General features: G+C 52.2%; 2 protein-coding genes across 2 annotated transcripts in view; both read left to right on the plus strand.

Moving 5' to 3' along the window:
• GPBP1L1 (GC-rich promoter binding protein 1 like 1) overlaps positions 1 to 8,739 on the plus strand; it is a 39,376-nt gene extending 30,637 nt beyond the window's left edge. The window contains exons 7-12 of the mRNA XM_029046495.2: positions 1,803 to 1,996; positions 2,905 to 3,045; positions 4,070 to 4,228; positions 5,727 to 5,851; positions 6,886 to 6,988; positions 7,731 to 8,739. Coding sequence (XP_028902328.1) covers positions 1,803 to 1,996; positions 2,905 to 3,045; positions 4,070 to 4,228; positions 5,727 to 5,851; positions 6,886 to 6,988; positions 7,731 to 7,877 — 869 coding nt within the window. The 3' untranslated portion in view covers positions 7,878 to 8,739. The remainder of the gene's footprint in view (positions 1 to 1,802; positions 1,997 to 2,904; positions 3,046 to 4,069; positions 4,229 to 5,726; positions 5,852 to 6,885; positions 6,989 to 7,730) is intronic.
• A 4,963-nt stretch (positions 8,740 to 13,702) lies between these two features.
• Positions 13,703 to 19,923, plus strand: CCDC17 (coiled-coil domain containing 17). Its single transcript, XM_029046745.1, has 14 exons — positions 13,703 to 13,891; positions 14,120 to 14,206; positions 14,416 to 14,478; positions 14,870 to 15,091; positions 15,489 to 15,607; positions 15,760 to 15,852; positions 16,500 to 16,624; positions 17,357 to 17,532; positions 17,954 to 18,013; positions 18,310 to 18,395; positions 18,485 to 18,691; positions 18,918 to 19,248; positions 19,536 to 19,646; positions 19,789 to 19,923. The coding sequence occupies exons 1-14, from the start codon at positions 13,703 to 13,705 to the stop codon at positions 19,921 to 19,923; spliced, it is 2,004 nt and encodes a 667-aa protein (XP_028902578.1).
• Positions 19,924 to 21,852: the final 1,929 nt, after the last annotated feature.

Here is a 21,852-nt window from a genome sequence, read left to right on the forward strand (position 1 = left end):
CGAAAAGAAAAAGGGTGGTATTTATTGAGCGCTTACTGTGAGCGCTTGGGGAAGAACAATATAATAGAAATTCCCCTCAACGAACTTCCTACAGTCTAGAGGAGTCACTGGTAATTTCACTTTTTTGTCTATTTCATTAAGTTCTTAAGTAGGAATAGGATTTATCGAGCACAGACTTGTTGTACATTGAACTAGGCTCTTGGGAAGGGCAGAATAAAGCGATTCCCTACTCGCCGTCAAGGCCGTCTATCAAGCACTTACTGTAGGAGGAGCTCTGTTTTGACTTCACACCCAAAGGGAGTGCCTGAAGCCTTTCGATTTCAGACTCTTAGTTTAAAAATGGGAGGCTGGAACAAAAACTTCTGTGAAAACCAGAGATCACCTTGGGGTTTCTACATTTTACCAGGCTCCAGAAAAGTTTCAAGAGGCAGCAGGAACATGGAGTTTATTCTTAATCAGAGTATTCATGACCAGTCATCCCTGTTGTGTTCCCTGGTTCCAATTATATGGTGGGAATTGGAGAAGAGTATTTCGTGTTTTTTTGTGTAACCCCTGCAAGATTGATTTGTAACGGGGATATTTAATCCACCCTTTGGAATTTATGTACTGCCCATTCAGGACATATTTCAACATTATGTTGCATTTTTCATTAACATTTCACCTTAGTACTTCAGATAGCTCTCCCCTTTCCTCACCCGCCTTTCACAAAATAGAGAGGGCAGAGAAAGGTGCTTTCTGGCTATTAAACATAAACTTGATGAAATGGAAATTTCCATAAGTAAATGTTTGCCATACATGATAAAACCCTAGCCAAACTCCAAATACTAAGTTTCCTGCTTGCCTCCAAAGAGCAGCTATGGTTTTGTGCAAAAATGAGTGAAAAGGACTAAGCATCCCAACTGCTCTGTTTGCAGTGTCCAGGTATGTAGGAACCGGTGAGGTGGCTTTTTGTTATCGGACTACACATACAAAGCCCACTTCAGTAGAAATCCTGTTTGCTGCAAGGGAAAGGAAAGGGTATCTGCCATGGCAGATTTACACCATGTTGCTCCTTGCACCTGATTTTTCACAATAATTTTGGGGGGCGGGATTCTATCTGCATTTTCCTCAATAATTTGTAGCACGGTACAGAGCTTCTATACAGTGGAAGTCAAACCTCCAAATCAGCAAAATAGGGCTGAGCGAGAGTGCGTGCAATAGGAAAAAACCAGAGGAGAAGTACCAAAGGTAAGGCAGAGCAGAATGAGCAATTGAAAATGGAGATGATTTGTTGGCCCACATCCAGGCCTTTCAGTCAGGCCGGGAAGTAGTTCTGTCCCGGCCTCCCCCCACCAACCCCGACCCATTCTCCAGTGCTTAGTACAGTGCCTGGCACATAGTAAGCACTTAGCGAATGCCACAGTTATTATTACTATTATTAAGGGGCTGAGCTCCCTCTAGACTGTAGGCTTATTATGAGCAGGGAACGTTTCCACTAATTCTGTTTTATTGTTCACTCCCAAGCGCTTGACACAGTGCTCTGCACATAGTAAGCATCCAGCAGAAACACCAGTGATTGATGGATTGGGTTTTGGAGAGGCTACGCTTCTCCAGCCAATCCTGAGGCCCCACTACCTCTTTCCCCCACAGCACCCTTTGGGCCTCCCGTCTTGGGGCCGGGCGGTGACTCAGCTCCTGCCCTGACGTCTAAACCAGTCCACAGCAGAAAAAGGGCTACTCAGTGTGTCGGCTTCCCCTACTTCCCATCCCACCACCCGGGCGCTCCCCCCTCACCCTCTGTTCATTCCTCCGTTGTTCCTCAGAAAACCCTCCTAGTGCCAAGCAACCTACCAAGATGCTGGTCATCAAAAAGGTTTCAAAAGAGGACCCTGCCGCTGCTTTCTCTGCTGCATTCACCTCTCCGGGACTTCACCTTGCAAACGGGAACAAGCCCACCACCATCGTCCCAAGCGTCTATAAAAACCTGGTTCCCAAGCCAGCGGCACCACCTACCAAGGTATATATGAAAGAGAAAAAAAACTTAAAAAAAAAAAAATTAGACCTTTCGCCCAGAGGGCTTTGTGTGGGATGGGGGCGGAGAGAAGAGTATGTAGGACTTTGTAGAGCTTAGGGAAGACCTTTTTGGATGTTCATTATATATGTGTGTGTAGCCTCCAGTGAGGGAAATGGATTTGCCACCACGCCAGTCTTCTAGTTTTACTAGTAAGAGTTGGGTAGAATTGTTCCAAAGTTATCATTTGGAGGCAGAATTGTCACAGAAGGAGGCTTTTGGGTCAGAGCCCGTAACCCTTTCAGTTTTGGGGGCGGGGGGGGTTTCCATAAGATAAATTTAAGTTATTTGTGATGGTGGATAAGTAGACTAGATGTGACCATTGTCGTCTTAGATGAGACGACTGAACCCTACCATGTGAGGGGCTGTGATGCTCGGGCAAAGTATTTTGTAAGGCATTGAAACCTGTTGGCTGGATGTGTGAAAAAGTGTCCATACCTCTGGCCAAGCCCCAAGAGCTGTGATGACCTGGCTCCCTGGGCCAGGAGATGTGGAGAAGTAGAGGCCAGGTACCTCCTTCTTCAGCTGGCAGAGAAGTATCACCTGTGTTTACAGTGGCCATGGCTGGGCCCTTGCTTGGTTCACCTACCCCCCCATCCCAAAAAAGGGGGGCAGGGGGAAAGATGTAATTAGTGTAGAAGTTCTTGAGAGAAGACAGGGTCATCCAAGAAAGGCGACCAGCTTTTTGAAAGGTGGAAAAAATAAATATTTGTACCTTATAAATTTTTCAGGCATTCCACCAGACATGGCACGTTGCTTTCTCTTTTCTCTTTGGCCCTTAAGATCTTGTTGAACTTGCCAACTTGAGGTTGTGTTGTTTTCTGTGTTCCGATCTGCCTGTTCCTCCCTTCCAGCCCAGTCCATGGAAATCCAACAGAAGCGAACATAAACCGGGATCCCTGTCCTCCAGCCGTGATTCTGCCTTTACCAGTCCGGTCTCTGTAACCAAACCAGTGGTTCTGTCAAGTGGCTCAGTCCTCACCTCTCCCAAAGAGGTAAGGAGGAAACTCTGGAAGCCCCCATGGGGAAGACTTGAAACAAAAAATGCCTTTTCTCATTTAGGTCATGATTCGGGGGCTTTATCTTTTGACAAGGTGTTACCCTGTTCAACTGCTCAGGGTCTCTCTAAGGAGGGAGGTGGTTGAGCTTGATAACTCCTGTAGAGTCATTCAATCGTAATGAGCACCTGAGTGTAAGGCACTGCAAAAGAAACAAGAATCCTGTAACAAAAAAATATTTTTTGCATAGCACTTTCATTTTCCAACATTCTTTTCCTTCAGTTACCTCACTTTGTCGTCACAGCATCCCTGTGATGTAGGAATTGTTATTCCCATTTTACAGGTAATGAACCTGAGGCACTGAGAGGTTAAGTGACTTGCCCAAGGCATCCCACCAGGCCAGGGGCAGAGCTGGGACTAGGACCCCGATCTCCTTGATTCCCAGCCCCCATACTCTCTCCACTAGGCCAGCCTGCCTCCAACTTGGACATCATAATCTAATAGGCTTTGTTCCTGTGGTAGAGGGGAAAAAACTGGCATAAGATTTTTAATTGATGATTTATGTCCTTTCAGTTGCTGAAAATTAAGTAATGAACTGATCTCAACTTTCTGAATCTCCCAGTATTGGCAGCTGAGTTGACCAGCTCTGGGAGACTTCTCTAGGGCATTTAGGAACTTGACCTTACCTCGGGCACAGCAGAGGATCTGGGCTAGGTCAGGATAGAGTCCAGGTCAGGGATCCCGCTGAGCCATGGCCAACATCTATATGTTTCAAAAAGTGGGGTGTATCCCACACCCGCAAAGAGTAGAGCAAGAGTCCCACCTGCAGGGCCTATGGAGGGCAGCTGGCCTAACACGTCTTGGGTGGTGGTGCCTTCTGGAGGTAGACTCACCTGGGCTTCCCTCTGGTTAGGGAGGGACTAGGGCGGGCTGAGCCGGAGATTTAGGGACTGCAGTACTGTACCAGTCCCGGCTCCTGTCCATCCGCTGGTGGAAACCTTTCCTATGGCGTTTTCCCCAGAGTCCCTCCAGCACCACGCCTCCCATTGAGATCAGTTCCTCCCGCCTGACCAAGCTGACCCGCCGCACCACCGACAAGAAGAGTGAGTTCCTGAAGGCACTGAAGGATGACCGGAACGGGGAGATCCTGGAAAACCGAGAATGTGACAAGCTGGAGGATGTAAGGGCAAGAAAGGTGTCTTTGGGGAGGAGGAGGGGGCCAAGGGAGGATCGCCTTGGCGGCTTCGGGGGAACCCCAGGAGATTGACTCAACCTGTTCTGTGAGAGTCGTGTTTTATATTTAGCAATACCACAATACCATCCAGTGAGATGTTTACTGACCAGAACCTAACCTTTCTCTGCCACCTCGCCCTGTCAACTCCTGTCCACTCGCTCATTTACCACTGACCTCATCATCATTAACAGCCAGAATTTGGCTCAGCAGTCTTAAAAATCCACAGGCCAGGTTGCCATGTTCTCTTCTCATTTTATCCCGCCCGCTCTCACCTTTTTCCTGACTCATATTTGTAATACTGGTATTGGAGTGCTTACTGAGTGCCAAGCACTGTACTAAGCACTGGGGTAGACACAAGCTAGGTTGGACACAGTTTCTGTCCTACATGGCACTCACAGTCCAGAGGAGAGGGAGAACAGGTGTTGAATCCCCATTTTACAGATGGGGATCCTGGGGCACAGAGCTGTCAGGTGATTTGCCCATGGTCACACAGCAGGCAAGTGGCAGAGCCTGGCTCAGAACCCAGGTCCCCCAACTCCCAGGCCCGTGCTCTTTCCGTGAGGCCACGTAGGTACATAAATGTGTGGGCCTGTATATCTGGATGCAGAGGGGTATGTGTTCGTGAGTTGGAATAAATGCACGAGAGAGGCTCTTCAGTCAGGCCCGTTGGTAGCATTTATTGAGCACTTGTGTGCAGAGCACTGAACAAAATGCTCTGGGGAATTTGGTTGAATAAGACACACTCCCTGACTTGGAGGAGTTTTTCTATCTAAAGGAGGAAGTTAGAGAGGCAAAGCCATCTCCAGTTAGATGTCGAGAATATATGTTAAGTACTTAAGTGGATAAGCAAGTGTTAAGAGCCTTTGTTAGACGGCACATCTTGGAAAGGTGGTGCCTAATTGGGGAAGAACTCCCAATGCGATGGGATTTTGGGTGGCCTGTAAGGCAGAGTTGAGTTTGGGTTTGGTGGATTTGAAGAGGGAAGGAACTTCTGGCAGGATGGAGGCCGTGAGTGAGGGGTTGCAAATGGGAGAGCCAAAAATGAGGTTCAGTGAGAAAAGGGGAGCTGGAGAGAGGAAGAAAGAATGGGAGCTGGGGGTGGCCTGGAGCACTCTCGCTTGTCAAGAGAGGCCTGAGCAAGGAGTGGGAATCAGGGAAGCAGGTTCCTGGAGGGGAATGTGGGAGAGTGCAGGGCCAGGAAACTGGTTTGAGAAGAGACCGAGAGAAGCTTTGCCAAGGGAAAAGAGAACTAGGAGGTGGAGGGGTTTGGGACACACACACACCCTTGACACAGATGTCTGTCAACTCAGTTGAGCCAGGTGCAGTGTGGCTTTCCTGAGTCCGGGCCGGTGGGATGGGTGGGCATCTCTCTGGGGGCAGAGGCGGAGGAGGCCCAGTGACACCAGGGGCAGGCTTTCACTGGGATTTTCCTTCCTGCCTGCAGATGGAGGGGGTCAGCACGCCAGAACCAAAGGAAAATGGGGAAGAGAGCTGCCATCAAAATGGCCTCTCCCTCCCATTGATGGAGGAAGGAGAAGGCCTTTCTCATTCACTGGAAGCAGAACACAGGTGAGTGAAGCGGGGTCCGGGCCCACAGTGTCCTGACGTATACTCAGTTCTGAATTTGTCAAGAGGACTGCTTGGGCCAGTTGGGGACGGGAATTAATTTAGCAGCAAGTTCCTCTGACTCTGACACTTCCTCATGTGTTCCTGCCCCTTACCCCAATTTTTTTTTTCTCCCTCACCACCAACTTTGCGTTTGTTTCCCTGAGCCAGGCTCTTGGTCCTGGACTGCTAGGGAGGACTCGTTCTTCCTGCACAAGGAGCTGCTGCTCTGTAAGCCAGCCCCAAGGGCTTCTGAGGAAGCAGGTTTGTCCAGGTGACTCTCTGAGCAGCACCAGTAGGATCAGCCTGGCCCGTCTGTTCCGATGCCTTCCGTGATCAGTAATGAGAACTGTCCACCGCAGAAGGTTTTCCTTTAAAGGGCCCAGAGCTGTGGTTCTCCAAGCATTTTGCAAGAATAATTTTAGTATTTGTTAAGCACTTGCTATGTGCCAAGCAATGTACTAAAGCGCTGGGGTAGATACAATACAAGCAGATAACCACTGTCGCTCACAGTTTAAGAGGGAGGGAGAACAGGTTTTTTAACTTTACAGATGAAACAACTGTGGTACAGAGAAGGTAAGTGACTTTCCCGGGTCTCACAGCAGAGAAGTAGGGAGCTGGGTTTAGAACCCAAGCCCCCCAACTTCCCAGGCCTGTGCTTCTTCCATTAGGCCACACTGCTTCTCTGTTGATTTTCTGTTAGCACTTTTGTGTTTGCCCCCTAACATTTTTGCACCCACCTGGTTTCAACTAGGCTAATAGTGGTAATTGGCTTTAAAGAAACAATACCTAGGAAAAGGATTTATGGAAAATTTCAAGTTTCAAGACTAATTTGACGGGGTGGAGGCCGGGGGGGGGGGGGGGGGGGGCGCTACGGGGACGGATGTCCTGCATAGCCATTTAAACTATCAGGTGGCTGCTGCTTTAGGGAAATCTGACTAAGAGTGGCATCTTCCCTTTTTCTCTTTCTTTCCTTTCTCTCACTCTGCCCAACTCAGGTTGTTGAAAGCAATGGGGTGGCAGGAGTACCCAGAAAATGATGAGAACTGCCTTCCCCTGACCGAAGATGAGCTCAAAGAGTTCCAGATGAAGTCAGAGCAGGTAAGTCACAGCTCGAGGGGGAAAATCAGGACCAAAATACCAGGACTGATCCGGAGCCCAGTCATAGACTGTTCAAAAACAACCATGCTGGCTATTGACATTGTCCCAGGCTGGCCCCTACACTTGTTATTTTTTTATAAATGGTATTTGTTAAGCGCTTACTATGTGCCAGGCACTGTTCTAAGTGCCGGGGTAGCTACAAGTTATAAGTTAATCGGGTTGGACATAGACCATGTCCCACGTGGGATGCTCAGTCTTAATCTCCATTTTACAGATGAGGAAACTGAGGCCCAGAGAAATGAAGTGACTTGCCCAGGTCACACAGCAGACAAGCAGAGGGAGCTGGCTTAAAACCCAGATCCTTCTGACTCTCAGACCTGTGCTCTATCTACTAGGCCATGCTGCTTCTCAGCCTATGACAGTAGTTGCCGGTGGGACATTTATATCGGGCCCAGAGGCCGGGGGAGCCAGACTGGGGTAGCGTCGGCCCATCAGCAGGCCCTCTGGAAGGGAAAGAGGCCCCTGCCAGGCGGGAAGCAGCCCCCTCCCCATCCCCAACGGAGCCGGCCCTCTCACCTGCATTTCCATTTAGAAGTGATTCCTTCTGCTGAACCCAGAGCAGGGGAGGGGGCCTGCGCGCAGCACCAAGGGCGGAGTCTCATTTCTTCCATTCCTCATCCCCACCCCACCCCCGGTAACTTGCTTGCCTGGCTCTCTCTATCCCTCCACCCCTCCCTCCCAGCTGAGACGAAATGGCTTCGGGAGGAACGGATTCCTGCAGACCCGCTGCTCCAACCTGTTCTCCCCATGGAGAAGCACTTTCAAACCAGAGTTGGAGGACTCGGACACAGAAACCAGTAGCAGCGAAACCTCAGACGATGAGGCCTGAGGACAGGCGTCAAAACTCCACACTGCAAAATCCAGCCCAATAAAAGTCAAATCAGTCGTCAGCACGTGTCAGGGGAGATGGTATAAACGACACCAAGTTGTTTTTGGTCGTTTGTTTTTTCTGGGGTTTTTTTTCCCCTTTTTCCTTCTTTCGTTGTTGAATCCTTCATGCACAAGGGAAGTAATCGTATCCCAAAGAAGAGAGAATTTGGTTTGTTTTGCCTTTTTTTTGTTTGTTTGTTCTTCCCTGGTCTATGCTTAATAGAGAGAAGTCTGTGCAGCTAGGAGGTCTGTGACAAAAAGAAAAGCTATATATGTATATATACATCTGTGTGTGCGTTTGTGTATATATATATATATGTAAAGGGCAACGCCCAGGTCCAAGCTGGCAGAGGAGGTGGAGGAGCGGCAAGCTTCTAAAAAAAAAAAAACGTCCCGGGCAGTGGACCCAGAGGCTCAGCGACGTGCTAAACAATCATTGTCAATGACAAGATGACTATTGAAGTTATAATTGTGTTAAATTAATGCTAATAACATGGAATTTTTTTATTTTATTTTTTTGGCGGCTCGGGTAGCTTCACCACTTTAACCAGGCGTCGTGGTTTCTTTTTTTTTTTTTTTTTCTTTTTTTGGGTACAGCTGTAAAATATTTGGATATAGGAATTGTTTGTGTTCTTGCAGCCTTGATATTCAGGGTGGATTGTAAAATATAAAATTTTTGTGAGATTTCAAAGATTAAGATTATTTTGATAACATTATTTACAGATTTAAAAAAGTGGATATCACATGAGTCTGTATGAGGGGGAAAACTACTGCATCAAAAATAACTAACTTGGAATAAATATTTTGCATCAGTTTGCCAATTCGAATCATCTTTCTTCAAATGAGAAGAGTGAATCGTGTCTGAAGGGAATTTTAATTTTTTAATCTAAAGGAGCTGAAAATTTTAAAGCGCAGTTTTTCCCTTGGGTCGCAAAGGGCAGGGCCCTGCCTTCCGCCTATGCCTTGAGGCAAAAGCAATGTAACCAGGGGATATATAACCTTAGCCATTAGCAATATAACCAGCTCTCCTTTTAAATTTTAAATTCATGAAAATGTTATTTTGGCACAGTGACCAAGTCCCTAGTTTATGGCACAGTCTGGTTCCTCCTTGCTCTTGGACATAAATGGGGAGTTTACCTCTAGCCCTGAGAAAACCTCTTTGCCGGCCAGAAGGGTTTCGGGTAGAAATCATCCCGTACGGCTTCTTTACTTCCTTTTCCTCCCGGACTTGGGCCACATCCGTTTGGATCTGACTCTGAGCCCTTCTCCCATTGCAATTATAGAGGGTTTACTGTGTGCAGAGCACTGTACTAAGTGCTTGGGAGAGTACACCGTAACAATAAGACAAAAAGTCCCAGATTTTTCCTCCTTGGAAGGTACAGGTGGTATTACGGTGGCCCGGGGCTTCTGAGGGGTTTTTAGACCTCGCTCAGGTGGGGCAGGCTGGTTGCTGCTCCTGTATGGCCTCTGGCCTTGTAGGGCAGGACTCCCCTTCCCTCCCTGGTCCTGGCGGCAGGGGGGTGAGTTGCACTTCCACCTTTTCCTGCTCCAGAAAGGTGCCTCCACGTCCACAAAAAGCTTGGCCTGCAAGGACCTCCGATTCCCTTCACCTCAGGTGAGCTGATAGACCACACTTTTCTACCCCCACCGAGGCCTGGAGAGATGACCTTGCCAACCAGCAGCTCCCACGCAGGCGGCCCCTGTGACGGGCTACGGCCCTGCCCGCTTTCCTGCCTGTGCTTGGCTCTCCCTTTCTTCCACCTCCCCAACCTCCAACAGTCCTAGGCTCCCCGGGAAGCACGGAGCGATCAGGGTCCAGTGCAGAAGCTTACAGAAACCTCAGTGTCCTCACCTAATATTACTAATACTGTGGCATGTGTTCACTCCTTACTATATGCCGAACACTGTACTAAGTGCTGAGACAATCAGGTTGGACACAGTGCCTGCCTCAACTGAGTCGCAAATCACAATTCTCAGAAATGTTGGCTACGAGTGACTATGTTATTAGTTGAGTGCTTACTGTGGGCCAAACACTGTGCTATCCATGTCCCCTCATGCCCCCGACCCTAGTTCTAAAATCAAGAAAGTAAACTCATCGTGGGTAGGGAGCGTGCCTCCCAACTCTTGGCTCGTACCCTCCCAAGTGCTTACTACAGTGCTCTATACACAGTGAGGGTTCATATATCATCGACGATTTCTTTAAATTGCCTCACTACCCCTCTAGATGGTCAGGCCCTGGTGGGCAGGGAGCTTGCCCGCTAACGGTCTTAGCGGACTCTCCCAAGCACTTGGCGCAGTCCTTTCCCCTTAGTAAGTGCTCAAATACCACTACCAATAAATAAGTCAGTGCTCATCAGTTGAAAAATAAACTGATACCACAAATACCAATAAATAAAAATCAGCACTCACCAGTTGAATAAATTTGAAACTACAAATACCAATAAATAAAAATCAGTGCTCGCTTTTTGAAGAATAAACTGATACTAGAAATAAATACCAGTAAATAAAAATCACTGCTCACCAGGTGAATAAACTGATACTACAAATAAATACCAATAAATAAAAATCAGTGCTCACCAGTTGATGAATAAACATACTACAAACAAATGCCAATAAGTAATAATAATAATGGTATTTAAGTGCTTCTTATATGCCAAGCACTGTTCACCAGTTGATGAATAAACTACTACAAATAAATACCAATAAATAAAAAGCACTTGCCAGTTGATGAATAAACTTGATACTACAAATACCAATAAATAAAAATCAGTGCTCGCCCTTTGATGAATAAACTGATACTACAAATAAATGCCAATAAGAATAATATTGATGGTATGTGTTGTTTATTATATGCCAAGCACTGCTCACCAGTTGATGAATAAACTGATACTACAAATAAATACCAATAAATAAAAATCAGTACTCTCCAGTTGATTAATAAACTGATACTACTATCAATAAATTAAAAGCACTGCTCACCAGATGAATAAACATACTACAAATAAATACCAATAAATAAAAATCAGCACTTGCTAGTTAATGAATAAACTTGATAGTACAAATACCAATAAATAAAAATCAGTGCTTGCCAGTTGATGAATAAATTGATACTACTAATAAATACCAATAAATTAAAATCACTGCTCACCAGGTGAATAAACTAATATAAATAAATACCAATAAATAAAAATCAGTGCTCACCAGTTGATGAATAAACTGATACTACAAATAAATGCCAATAATAATAATCATCATCATCATAATGATGGTATTTAAGTGCTTATTATATGCCAAGTACTGCTCACCAGTTGATGAATAAACTGATACTACAAATAAATACCAATAAATAAAAATCAGTGCTCGCCCATTGATGAATAAACTGATGCTACAAATACCAATAAATAAAAATCAGTGCTTCTGAGTTGATAAACTGATACTTCAAATAAATACCAATAAATAATAATAATGATGGTATTTGTTAAGTGCTAACTTTAATCCAAGCACTGCTCACCATTTGATGAATAAACTGATACTACAAATACCAATAAATAAAAATCAGTGTGCCAGTTAACAAATAAACTGATACTTCCAATAAATACCAATAAATAAAAATCAGTGCTCCCCAGATGATGAACAAATTGATAGTTCAAATAAATACCAATAAGACAGTGCTCGCCAGGTGATGAATAAACTGATACTACAAATATAAATACAAATCAGAGCTCGCCAAATGTTGAATAAACTGACACTACAAATACCAATAAATAATAATAATGATGGTATTTAAGCGCTTACTATATGCCAAGCACTGCTCTCCATTTGATGAATAAACTGATGCTACACATAAATACCATTCAATAAAAATCAATGCTTCCAGTTGAATAAACTGACACTACAAATAAATACCAGTAAATAATAATGATGGTACTTGTTGAGCGCTTACTATGTGCCATGCACTGCTCACCAGCTGATAAACTAATATTACAAATAAATACCAATAAACAAAAATCAGTGCTCACCAGCTGATGAATAAATTAATACTACAAAAAAAACCAATAAATAAAAATCAGTGCTCACCAGCTGATAAACTGATACTACAAATAAATAAATACCAAGCAATGAAAATCAGTGCTCAACAGTTGATGTATAAACTGATACTACAAATAAATACCAATCAATTAAAATCACTGCTCACCTGTTAATGAATAAACTAAGACTACAAATAAATACCAACAAATAAATATCAGTGCTCACCAGTTGATGAATAAACTGCTACTGTTCCAGAGAAGCAGCGTGGCTCAGTGGAAAGAGTCCGGGCTTGGGAGTCAGAGGTCATGGGTTCTAATCCCGACTCCACTGCTTGTCAGCTGTGTGACTTTGGGCAAGTCAAGTCACTTCTCCGAGCCTCAGGTCCCTCATCTGTAAAAGGGGGATGAAGACTGTGAGCCCCACGTGGGGTAGCCTCATCACCTTGTATCTACCTCACTGCTTAGAACAGTGCTGGGCACGTAGTAAGCGCTTAACATATACTATCATTATTATTATTACTATTATTGTGTGGTCTGTGACCTCAGGCTAGTCACTTCACTGTGCAACAATTACCACATCCGTAAATAGGGGTTTAAGACTGGGAGCTCCTTGCAGGGACTGGGTCCAACCTGATTAGCTTGTATCCACCCCAGCGCTTAGTATAGTGCCTGGCATATAGTAAGCCCTTTAAAAATACCATAAAGAAGGGTGAGCTTGAGGGGAATGAAGAGTGTAAGGTGGGGGCTAGTGAGAGAGCGGAGGGGATAAGTAGAAGAGCACGAGAGAGCGCTGATGGAGCAACTTTAAGCCAAGGGTCAGGTGTTTCTGCTTGACGTGGAAAGACTCGATTCCGCTTCAGGGACCATCCAAGAAGTAGCAGCGAGTGGGTCTGTCTGAACACAGCCTGGGGCTTGTCAGCCCTTGAACCTCTTTCCCCAGCTGTAAATGGCATAAATCAATCAATTAATAGTATTTATCGAGCGCTTACTATGTGCAGAGTACTATAATACGGGCTTGGGAGAGTACAACAGAATTAACAGACACGTTTACCGCTCGCAGCCAGCTTATAAAGCAGCCTCTTTCTCTCCCCACCCACTGCCTCTCAGCTGCCATCCTGTCTGAGTCTTTCTTGGAGGCGGGGGCATCCTCTCTCCCTGCTCAATCAATCAATCAATTCTGTGTACTGAGTGCTTACTGCGTGCAGAGCACTGTACTAAGCAATTGTGAAAGTACAGTGCCACAGAGTCGGTCTGCTCACAAGGAGTTGAGAGGCAGAGGTCTCTGCTTTTGAGGCAGAGACCCCTCCCCACTCCAGCCCTGCTGGCATTTCTCCCTCCCCACCCAACCGGGAGCTGTTCTTTTGGACAACAGAGACCTGCCCAGCCCCAAACACATAAACAGAAACAGGAGCCATGGTGACCCAAGGGCCTAGCCGGTCTCCTCCACTGGGCACCATCCCCAAGCTCCCCACTTAGCAACCCGCCCCCCACCCCGGCCTTCCAGCCCTGGCTTGGGAGATTCCAACCAGCTTGGTGGAGAACAGGTCAGCCTCGGGGTAGGGGTCGGTTTCGGGGGAGATTAGAGGATTGAGCAGCCAAAAAGTTTCCTCTGCTCCAGAGGCACGGGAAGCTGGACCCCAAATCAACCGTGGGGCGGGGGGAATAACCAACTCTCCTTTTCCCCACCTCCCACACTCCCCCTTGACCCCGGCAGTTATCCGGCCCGGGCCCCAGGATAGGAGAGGCGGCCTTGGGGATGGGGGACCCGGGCCTGCTGCGGTGCCAGGCCTGCGACATGGTCTTCCGCTCCCGGCCCCTGCTCGACGTCCACACTCAGCGCCTCTGCATCGGGCGTCTGACGGGCGAGGAGCTCCGGCCACCCTGCCCCGGGCTTGCCCCTGGCCTCGACGCCCAGCCCGGGCCCGGCGTCATCGAGGTGGGCCAAGTAGGATGGGGATGGGCATCTGGGAGGGAGTGGGGACGCCCAATGCGCGAAGGTCAGGGAGGGCAAGGAAGGGTTCTCCCCCTTCCTGCTCCATAAGGCTCAGGGGTTCCAGTGGCCAGAGCTCCTGGGTCCGCAGCTCAGGCAAGGGTGGGTGTCACTGAGTTGCAGGATCTGGAACTGCTGGTCAGCCCCAACCACAGGGCCTGGTTCTTTTTCTCTCTGCCCCAGCTGGAAGCCAACAGGACGGAGCCGGAAGCGGAGCCCTGGGGCAGACGCGGCCTGGAGGTCCCTGCCCCCCGGACCCTCACGGAGGAGGTACCGGGGATGAGACACCCCCTACACACACAACCCGGCTACTGCTGTGCCCTCTCCTACCTGATCCTCCCCTCCCCGGGGTCCCTCTAGCATCCTTGCAGCTTGGAGGGGAGGGGGCTGGACCTTGAAGCCCCCGACATCCAGAATCCCTGCCTCACACTTCACCCCCAACCTGGAATCCCCCAGTGCCGAACCCTGCCCCCAAACAGGTGCACAGGCTTCAACTGCTGGTGCAGGAGATGGGGCTGGGGGGGCCGGAGCCCCTCGTCCAGGTGAGGAGGCCAGGGTTTTTCAGTAAAGGGGATGGGGGAAGCTTGACCACTGGGGAGCTTGGCGCCCTGCAGAGTCCCCAACCCAGGACAGGGGTGGGCAATGGGCTTCCACAGCTCCACACCCCCCAAACTCCCCTCCCAACCTCGGGCTGCAGCCTGGAAAGGTCCCAGGGAGAGCAGCGGCCGAAAGCTGGAGGAGGGGGATGAACCAGGCCGGGACAACCAGTACAACCAGGCCTGGATGGGGAGACGATGGACCGAGCGGTGGCTGACGCAGGGGAAGAGAACGTCTCGGGCTGGGGCCTTGCTTTGCAGGGGGTTCTAGGGGGGCTGGAGGAGGGGGCTGGGAGCTGGGCACTCCCCTGCCAGGCTGAGAGGGCTCGGCCCCCAGGGCAGGGGTGGTCCCAGGGGGCGGGAGAACCGGGAGCAGCTCCGGGCACTGGAAGAGGCTCACGCCCGGCGGCTGGCAGAGATCCAGGCCCAGAACCGCAGCCTGGAGCAGCAGAGGGATGGTAAGTTCAGGATGGGGGGCTGCTGTTCCTCCCCCTCTTCCCCTCTCCTCAGCAATGTCCTCGTCCACTCATTTGAATACATTTATATTACCCTATTTTGTTAATGAGCTGTACATCCCCTTGATTCTATTTATTGCTATTGTTTTTGTCTGTCTCCCCCGATTAGACTGTAAGCCCGTCAATGGGCAGGGATTGTCTCTATCCGTTGCCGAATTGTCCATTCCAAGTGCTTAGTACAGTGCTCTGCACATAGTAAGCGCTTAATAAATACTATTGAATGAATGAATGCAGGGGTTGGGGGGAAAAGGGGCCAGGGTGCGGTGCAGAACTCTGCGGGAGCAGACTCTGAGCCTGGGCGGCCATGGGGGGAAACCTCACCAGAAACTCCAGCCTAGGTCTTGCCTCAGCTTCCCCGGCCCGGTGGCACCTGGTGGGGGACACGGACGGGGAGAGGGGGCTTTGGCCTGCCACAAGCCCTCTCCCTCCTCATCAAAAGAGATTAACCGGCACCTGGCGGACCTGGCCGTGAAGACCCCTGCCTCGCAGGAGCCGCAGGCCCCGGGGGATCACGGGCAGCCGCCGCAAGGCTGCGGAGGAGAAGGCTCTCACCAGGAAGGGTGACTGCCCTCCCGTCCACCCACATCCTCACTCCCAACCTAGTGACCCCAGGGAAATCGTCCGGGGGTGGAGTGGGAGAGGCTGCCCCAGGGACACGGATTGGGGGTGTCAGACCTCACCCTCTGTCATCTCTGGGGTCTCTCCATGCCAGGTCTCAGCTCGACCCACCAGCGGAGAAGGAAAGATGCCAAGTGGGATGGCGGCTATTCTCCGCAAGTCCCGGGCCTTTGGCTGCCGAGATCCGGTGAGACCGAGCCCATCGCCGGTGGCTAGGAAGGCCCCCCCCCCCCCCGACCCCCAGGCTTTCCCCAGGCTGCCCCTTCTGGGGAGGAGAATGAGGGTCTCCTCGTCCCCTGCCTCAATCCTAGGGGTCTCCTGAGCACCATGTGGCTTTGCTGCCACGACCGCCCCCCGGCACACACCCATACATCCTCACTTGGGCTTTCATTCAATAGTATTTATTGAGCGCTTACTATGTGCAGAGCACTGTACTAAGTGCTTGAAGGGCTTGGCCGAGTCTGGTGCCCGGGTGCATACTGAGCGCCCACAGAGCCCTGCCGGGGGGGGACCTGCCCTGCCCACACAGAACCCCCGGGTCAGCGGAGCAAAAGGCGAAGAACTCACCGTTGTCTGAGCCTTGAGATCCCGGCTCTGCCACTGATCAGCTGTGTGACTTTGGGCAAGTCACTTTACTTCCCTGTGCCTCAGTTACCGCATCTGTAAAAATGGGGATTAAGACCGTGAGCCCCACGTGGGACAACCTGATTACCTTATATTTACCCCAGTGCTTAGAACAGTCCTTGACAGATAGTAAGAGCTTAACAAATGCCATCATCATCATCACATCATCCCTTCCCTCCGCCCCGCCGCCGTCCCGGCCCCCACCCGCAGGGCCCTCCACCTGGGCTACGTCCAGGGCGGTGGCCGGGACCGCAGGGTCCTGACCCAGATGGCCGAGCTGCACACAGAGGCCACAGCACTGGAGAGTGAGAGGAAGCGGTCGGAGCGGAAGACCAGTGAGTGTCCTGGTGTCTGCTCCCTCGCCCCCAGCCCCCCTACTACCTATTTACCCACCCAGACACACAAAAACAAAACAAAATTAAAAAAAAAAACCACCACCACACTTTAAGACTGTGAATCCCAGGGATCAGAGATTGGTGTAATGGACAGAGCCCGAGCCTGGGAGCCTGAAGGTCACAGGTTCCAATCCTGACTTTGCCACTTTGCTGTGTGGCCTTGGGCAAATCGCTTCACTTCTCTGAGCCTCAGTTACCTCATCTGTAAAATGGAGGTTAAGACTGTGAGCCATAGGCGAGACGGGGACTGTGTCCAACCCAATTATCTCATATCCACCCCAGCGCTTAGGACAATGCCTGGCGCATAGTAAGCGCTTAACAAAGACAATAATAATGTCTAATTCCCACCAGCGCTTAGTACAGAGCACAGAGTAAGTACTTAATAAATACTATTAATACTACACAAACCAGACCAGGGGGTAGAAAGGAGTTTCTCTCCATCAGGGATCCTTGTTATCTGACAGGCTAGGACTGGAGGAAGGTGGAGCAGAAGAGACCCTCACCCAGCCCTTCCCTCTGCCCTCTGTAATGGCCCTCACTCCTTTTTCCAAGTCACCTGCCCCAAGGGACCCTCCCCTCTCCCCACAAGCCCTCTGCCCGCTTTCTCTTCTTGCACATGCTCGCCCCACTTCTCTCCCCGCTCATGCCGTGCCCTTGCTGCTGTGCTTGTAGGGCGGGCGGCTGGTGCCGCCGCCCGGGGCCTGGATGAGGAGCTGTGGGCAGTGGAAGCGGAGAACCAGAGACTGGAGGGGGAGATTCTGAAGTTGAAGCTCCACCGGGGCCAGAGGAGAACACGGCGAGGTCGTAAATTCCCCCATTTCACCGTGTCTTTGGTCTCCGCTGAAAGGGTTGGGAGGGAGGCAAGAGGGAGGAAGAGTCCACGGGTGGCCAAGTTAAGGAAAGCCCGTCCTGCTGGCTCAGGAATGACCCGGTTGTCCTCTTCTGGTGATACCCTTTTCTTGAGCGGTAGCAGCTGGGACCCCATCTCACCATCGCCCAAGCCAGGTGTCCTCCTGACCTCTCGGGGTAGCCAGGGTGCCTTGCAAGTAGCCACCGGCCTCCCACTCCCCTCACCCCGGCCCCTTCCCCTCACCCCCAACCCAGCCAAGGGGGCCATCAGGGGGAGAGGCTGGTTCCAGCCCCGCCCTCGGTGACCCCTCTGCCCCCCAGCTTTCCAGACCCCGCATCAGGGTGCCCTCTGGCCCCAGGATGTGACCAGCCCACGCTACTGGGGGAGGGGCTCAGCCCCCCGCCTGCCTCCCCCTGTAGCCCCCCCCATTGCCACCTTCCCTGGGCCCCGGAGACCCCTACCTGGCCTGCGGGGCAAAGGTGAGAACCCGGGTAGGTTTGGGGGGAGTCAGTGGGGGATCAGGGAGGCGTGAAACCAGTGAGGAGGGCGGGCGGGGGCCGTGGGTAAAGGAGTCTCCAGCAGCAGGGCCTGGCAACCCCTGAGATGCAGGGTGGGTGGGGGGATTGTGGGGGCAGGTCGGTGGGATCTTTCCCCCTCGGGAAGGGAGTTCGGGGTCTCCAGCCCGGTGCCTGCCTGACCTCGGAGGCTCTGAAGGAGTTTGGCGGGGTAGGCCGGCCGGGGGGCACTGGAGCTGGCGTTCCCCCCTCCGTTTCAGGAGTGGCCGCGCCCCCAGACCCCCGTGCCCACCCATCACATCCTGGCCCCTCCGGACGTGCTGGGCCCGGCCCCCTACGACCCGGCGTGAGTCCTCACCTTGGAGGGCGAGGGGGGGCGTGGGGTGGGGGGCGGGTCTCCCTCGGCCCCTGGGGTGACGACCACCCCTGCTCCAGGGCGGGCTTGGTGGTCTTCTACGATTTCCTGCTGGGCCTGGAGAGGCCCTGGCTGCAGGTGCGACTGGTGAGCGGCCTGGCCCGGGCCGGGCAGGAGCTGGGCACACCCACTCCGCTACCCACCAGCCCCTGCCTGGCCCTGCCCCCGGCCCGGGGCCGCCCACGGGGCAGCTGTGCCATCCTGGCCTCCAAGCAGCCTGTGCCCAGGTGAGCCGTCGCCGGCCCGCTCTCCCCGACCCTGACCTTGACCCCGGCCTCCGGGTTGAGCCCTTAGGGCCTAGGCCTTCCCCCAGACTGAGCACGTTCTCCTTCCTCCTCCTCTTTCCGTGCCACGGGTTTGGCCCCCGACCAGAGGAAGAGGGAGTCTGCGGGGGTTGCCCGGAGGGGCTGGAGTTATTTGTGAGCTTCCTCCCTCGCCCACTCCTCCCTGCAGGCCTCCAAACTCTCCCTGCCGTGAGACGCTCCTCCACCCCTGGTTCTGTTTGCCCCCCGGCCTGCCCGTCCCTGACCCATCCTTGCCACCCCCCTCCTGCCCCACCAGACTGCGCCCCTGCCCGACCTTGTCCCTGCTGATGGTCCTGGAGGCCTCGGGGGGCTTCTCCCCCAGTGGCGGGGAGCTGGAGGGCCTGAAGCCCCGAGGCTGGGCCAAACTGCGGCTCTTCGACCCGGAGCGGCGGGCGCTGAGTGGGCGCTGGCGGGTCCCTCTGCGGGCACTGCCAGCGGACCCCAGCCTCACCCCAGAGCAGCTCAATGGGGTCCCCCAGGTGAGCCGAGGGGGGGGGAGGGGGCGGGGGGCACACCGGGAAGGGGCCACGACCACCCCCCCATCGAGAGTTTCCCGAGTCCAGAGCCCGGAGGCCCCCACACTTGACCCTGAAGGGCCTCGGGCCCCTCTCGGGGCCTCAGTTTCTCCCTCTGCCCAAGGGGGCAACCCCCTGGGAGGAGCTCCTGGATAGTCAGGCGAGGGAACCCCCCCCCCCCCCACTGAGACCCAGACCGCCACCCCCTCCCCTCCAGGCCTCACCTCGGGGCTCTGCCTCTTCGTCCTCAGGCTGGCCGGGCCGAGCTCTACCTGCGGGTGGCAAACGCCAGAGATGCCGAGGTGCAGTCCTTGGCGGAGGTGGACCCCTCCCGCGCCCCCGACTACCTCTTCCCCCCGCCGGTGCGCCCCCTCTGACCCCCACGACCCAGACACGAGTCTGCGGGAAGCCCGGGCGGGGGGGAGGATGGCAAGGGGGTCTGGCTTGGCACCACCACCCGCCCCCCGGGGCCCTGACAGCCCCCCGTGCCTCCTCTGCCTGCAGGTGCCCCATCCGGTTGGCCGAGACAGCGGGTCGCTCCGCCCCCTCCCCACAAGCCTGGGCCCCCTCCCCGCCGACTTCGTGGACCCCCCTCCTGCCCGAGAACCTTCGCCCCAGCACACCCCAAGCCTCGGCTGAAGCTGGCGAGGGGTCTGCCTGCTTGTCATCCCCCCCTTGGACCCTTCAAAGCGCTTACTACAGTGCTCCGCACGTAATAAGCACTCAATAAATACGATCGACTTACCCCTGCAGCGTTCAGGGCAGTAGCAGAAACAGGTGCCATCTATCCCCTCTCCACCCAACACCCCCAGATGTGTTCCCCTCCCTAGGGGCAGCGTCCTGGCAAAGCGCTTAACAAATAGCATAATTATTTCAGCCGGCATTGTCTCCTCCAGCCTAATAATGTTGGTATTTGTTAAGCGCTTACTACGTGCAGAGCACTGTTCTAAGCGCTGGGGTAGACACAGGGGAATTAGGTTGTCCCACGTGGGGCTGTCTTAATCCCCATTTTACAGATGAGGTAACTGAGGCACAGAGAAGTTAAGTGACTTGCTCAAAGTCACACAGCTGACAAGTGGCAGAGCCGGGATTCGAACCCATGCCCTTTGACTCCCAAGCCCGGGTTCTTTCCACTGAGCCACGCTGCTTCTCAGGTAATAATGTTGGTATTTGTTAAGCGCTTACTATGTGCCGAGCACTGTTCTAAGCGCTGGGGTAGACACAGGGGAATCAGGTTGTCCCACGTGGGGCTCACAGTCTTCATCCCCATTTTACAGATGAGGGAACTGAGGCCCAGAGAAGTTCAGTGACTTGCCCACAGTCACACAGGTGGCAGAACCGGTATTCGAACCCATGACTTCTGACTCCAAAGCCCGTGCTATTTCCACTGAGCCACGCTGCTTCTAGTGGATAGAGCCCAGGCCTGGGAGTCAGAGGACCTGGGTTCTAATCCCCACTTCATCATTTGTCTACTGAGTGACCTTGGGTGAGTCGCTTCACTTCTCTGGGCCTCAGTGGCCTCACCTGTCAAGAGGATTAAGGTTGGGGGCCCAACATGGGGCACGGACCCAGTCCAACCTGATTAGCTTGCATCTAGGGCAGCATTTAGTACAAGCCCGGCACCCAATAAACACTTAAATTCCATTACAAAAACAAAAAAACCCCCCTCCAGAGGCACCTTCTTTGCCACCTGTACTGCTGCAGTCCCCGATTTCTCTGTGACTCCAGCTTCCCCTTCACACTAACCACAACCGGTTGGCAGCTGCCCCCTTGAGCCACTTTTGGCAGGCCCTGGGTCGAGGCTGTTGAGGGAGTGAAGCCGACCCTCAGCTCCCTCCCACTCCTCCGATGCTCATCCCTCCAAAATCATCTCATCCCCACACCCCAGGGTGGGAGGAGAGGCGGAAACTGGCACGGGGAGATTAACGGTTCAGCTGGGGGCAGTGTGACCGGACCAGGTTTAGAACCCAGGTCTCCTGCCATACTTCTAGCCCTGCTTTCCCCCGGCAGGGCCCCCAGGGGGTTATTTGGGGACAGCTGTCCCCAAAGCTCCTCGCTCTCTCAGCCACCATTCCAACTCAAGGCAGGCGGCAGAGAGAAAACTCCGGCCGGGCCGTGGGGTCTCCTCAGCCTGGGTGAGAAGGGTCCCGCCTAACCTTCCCCAACCCTCTCCCTGGGCTTCCTTTCCTTGCTCACCAAGCCAGAGAGCCCAGGTCCAAGGGTGGGAATGCTTTTAAAAAAAAAAAACAAAACAAAAAACACCAACACTCCCCGCCCCACCCCCCCAACAAGACAAACTGAAAGGAAATATCAAAACAAACCCAAAGGAAAAATCAGCACCAAGCCTTCTTGGTTTGATTTTTAACATCTTTATTAACAAATTCCAACACTGCCGATAACAGTATTAACAATTTTAAATAGTCGCGGTTGCCTTTACAGAAAGGTAACAGTTAAACAAGCCAGAGCAGACCCCCACACCCCCCACCCCCACGCCCCTTCTTCCCTGGCACCTGGGAAGAACGGGGCAGGGACGCCCCGGGCGGCCAAGGCCAGAGCCCGGGAGGGCAA

This window comes from Ornithorhynchus anatinus, chromosome 18, assembly GCF_004115215.2.
Source record: "Ornithorhynchus anatinus isolate Pmale09 chromosome 18, mOrnAna1.pri.v4, whole genome shotgun sequence".
NCBI lineage: Eukaryota > Metazoa > Chordata > Mammalia > Monotremata > Ornithorhynchidae > Ornithorhynchus > Ornithorhynchus anatinus.

Coding starts and splice junctions, on each gene's coding strand:
- CCDC17 (XM_029046745.1), top strand. CDS start 13,703: ATGGGGGACCCGGGCCTGCTGCGGTGCCAGGCCTGCGACATGGTCTTC. Junction 14,479..14,869: donor GGCCGGAGCCCCTCGTCCAG/GTGAGGAGGCCA, acceptor CTCGGCCCCCAG/GGCAGGGGTGGTCCCAGGGG. Junction 19,647..19,788: donor ACTACCTCTTCCCCCCGCCG/GTGCGCCCCCTC, acceptor CTCTGCCTGCAG/GTGCCCCATCCGGTTGGCCG.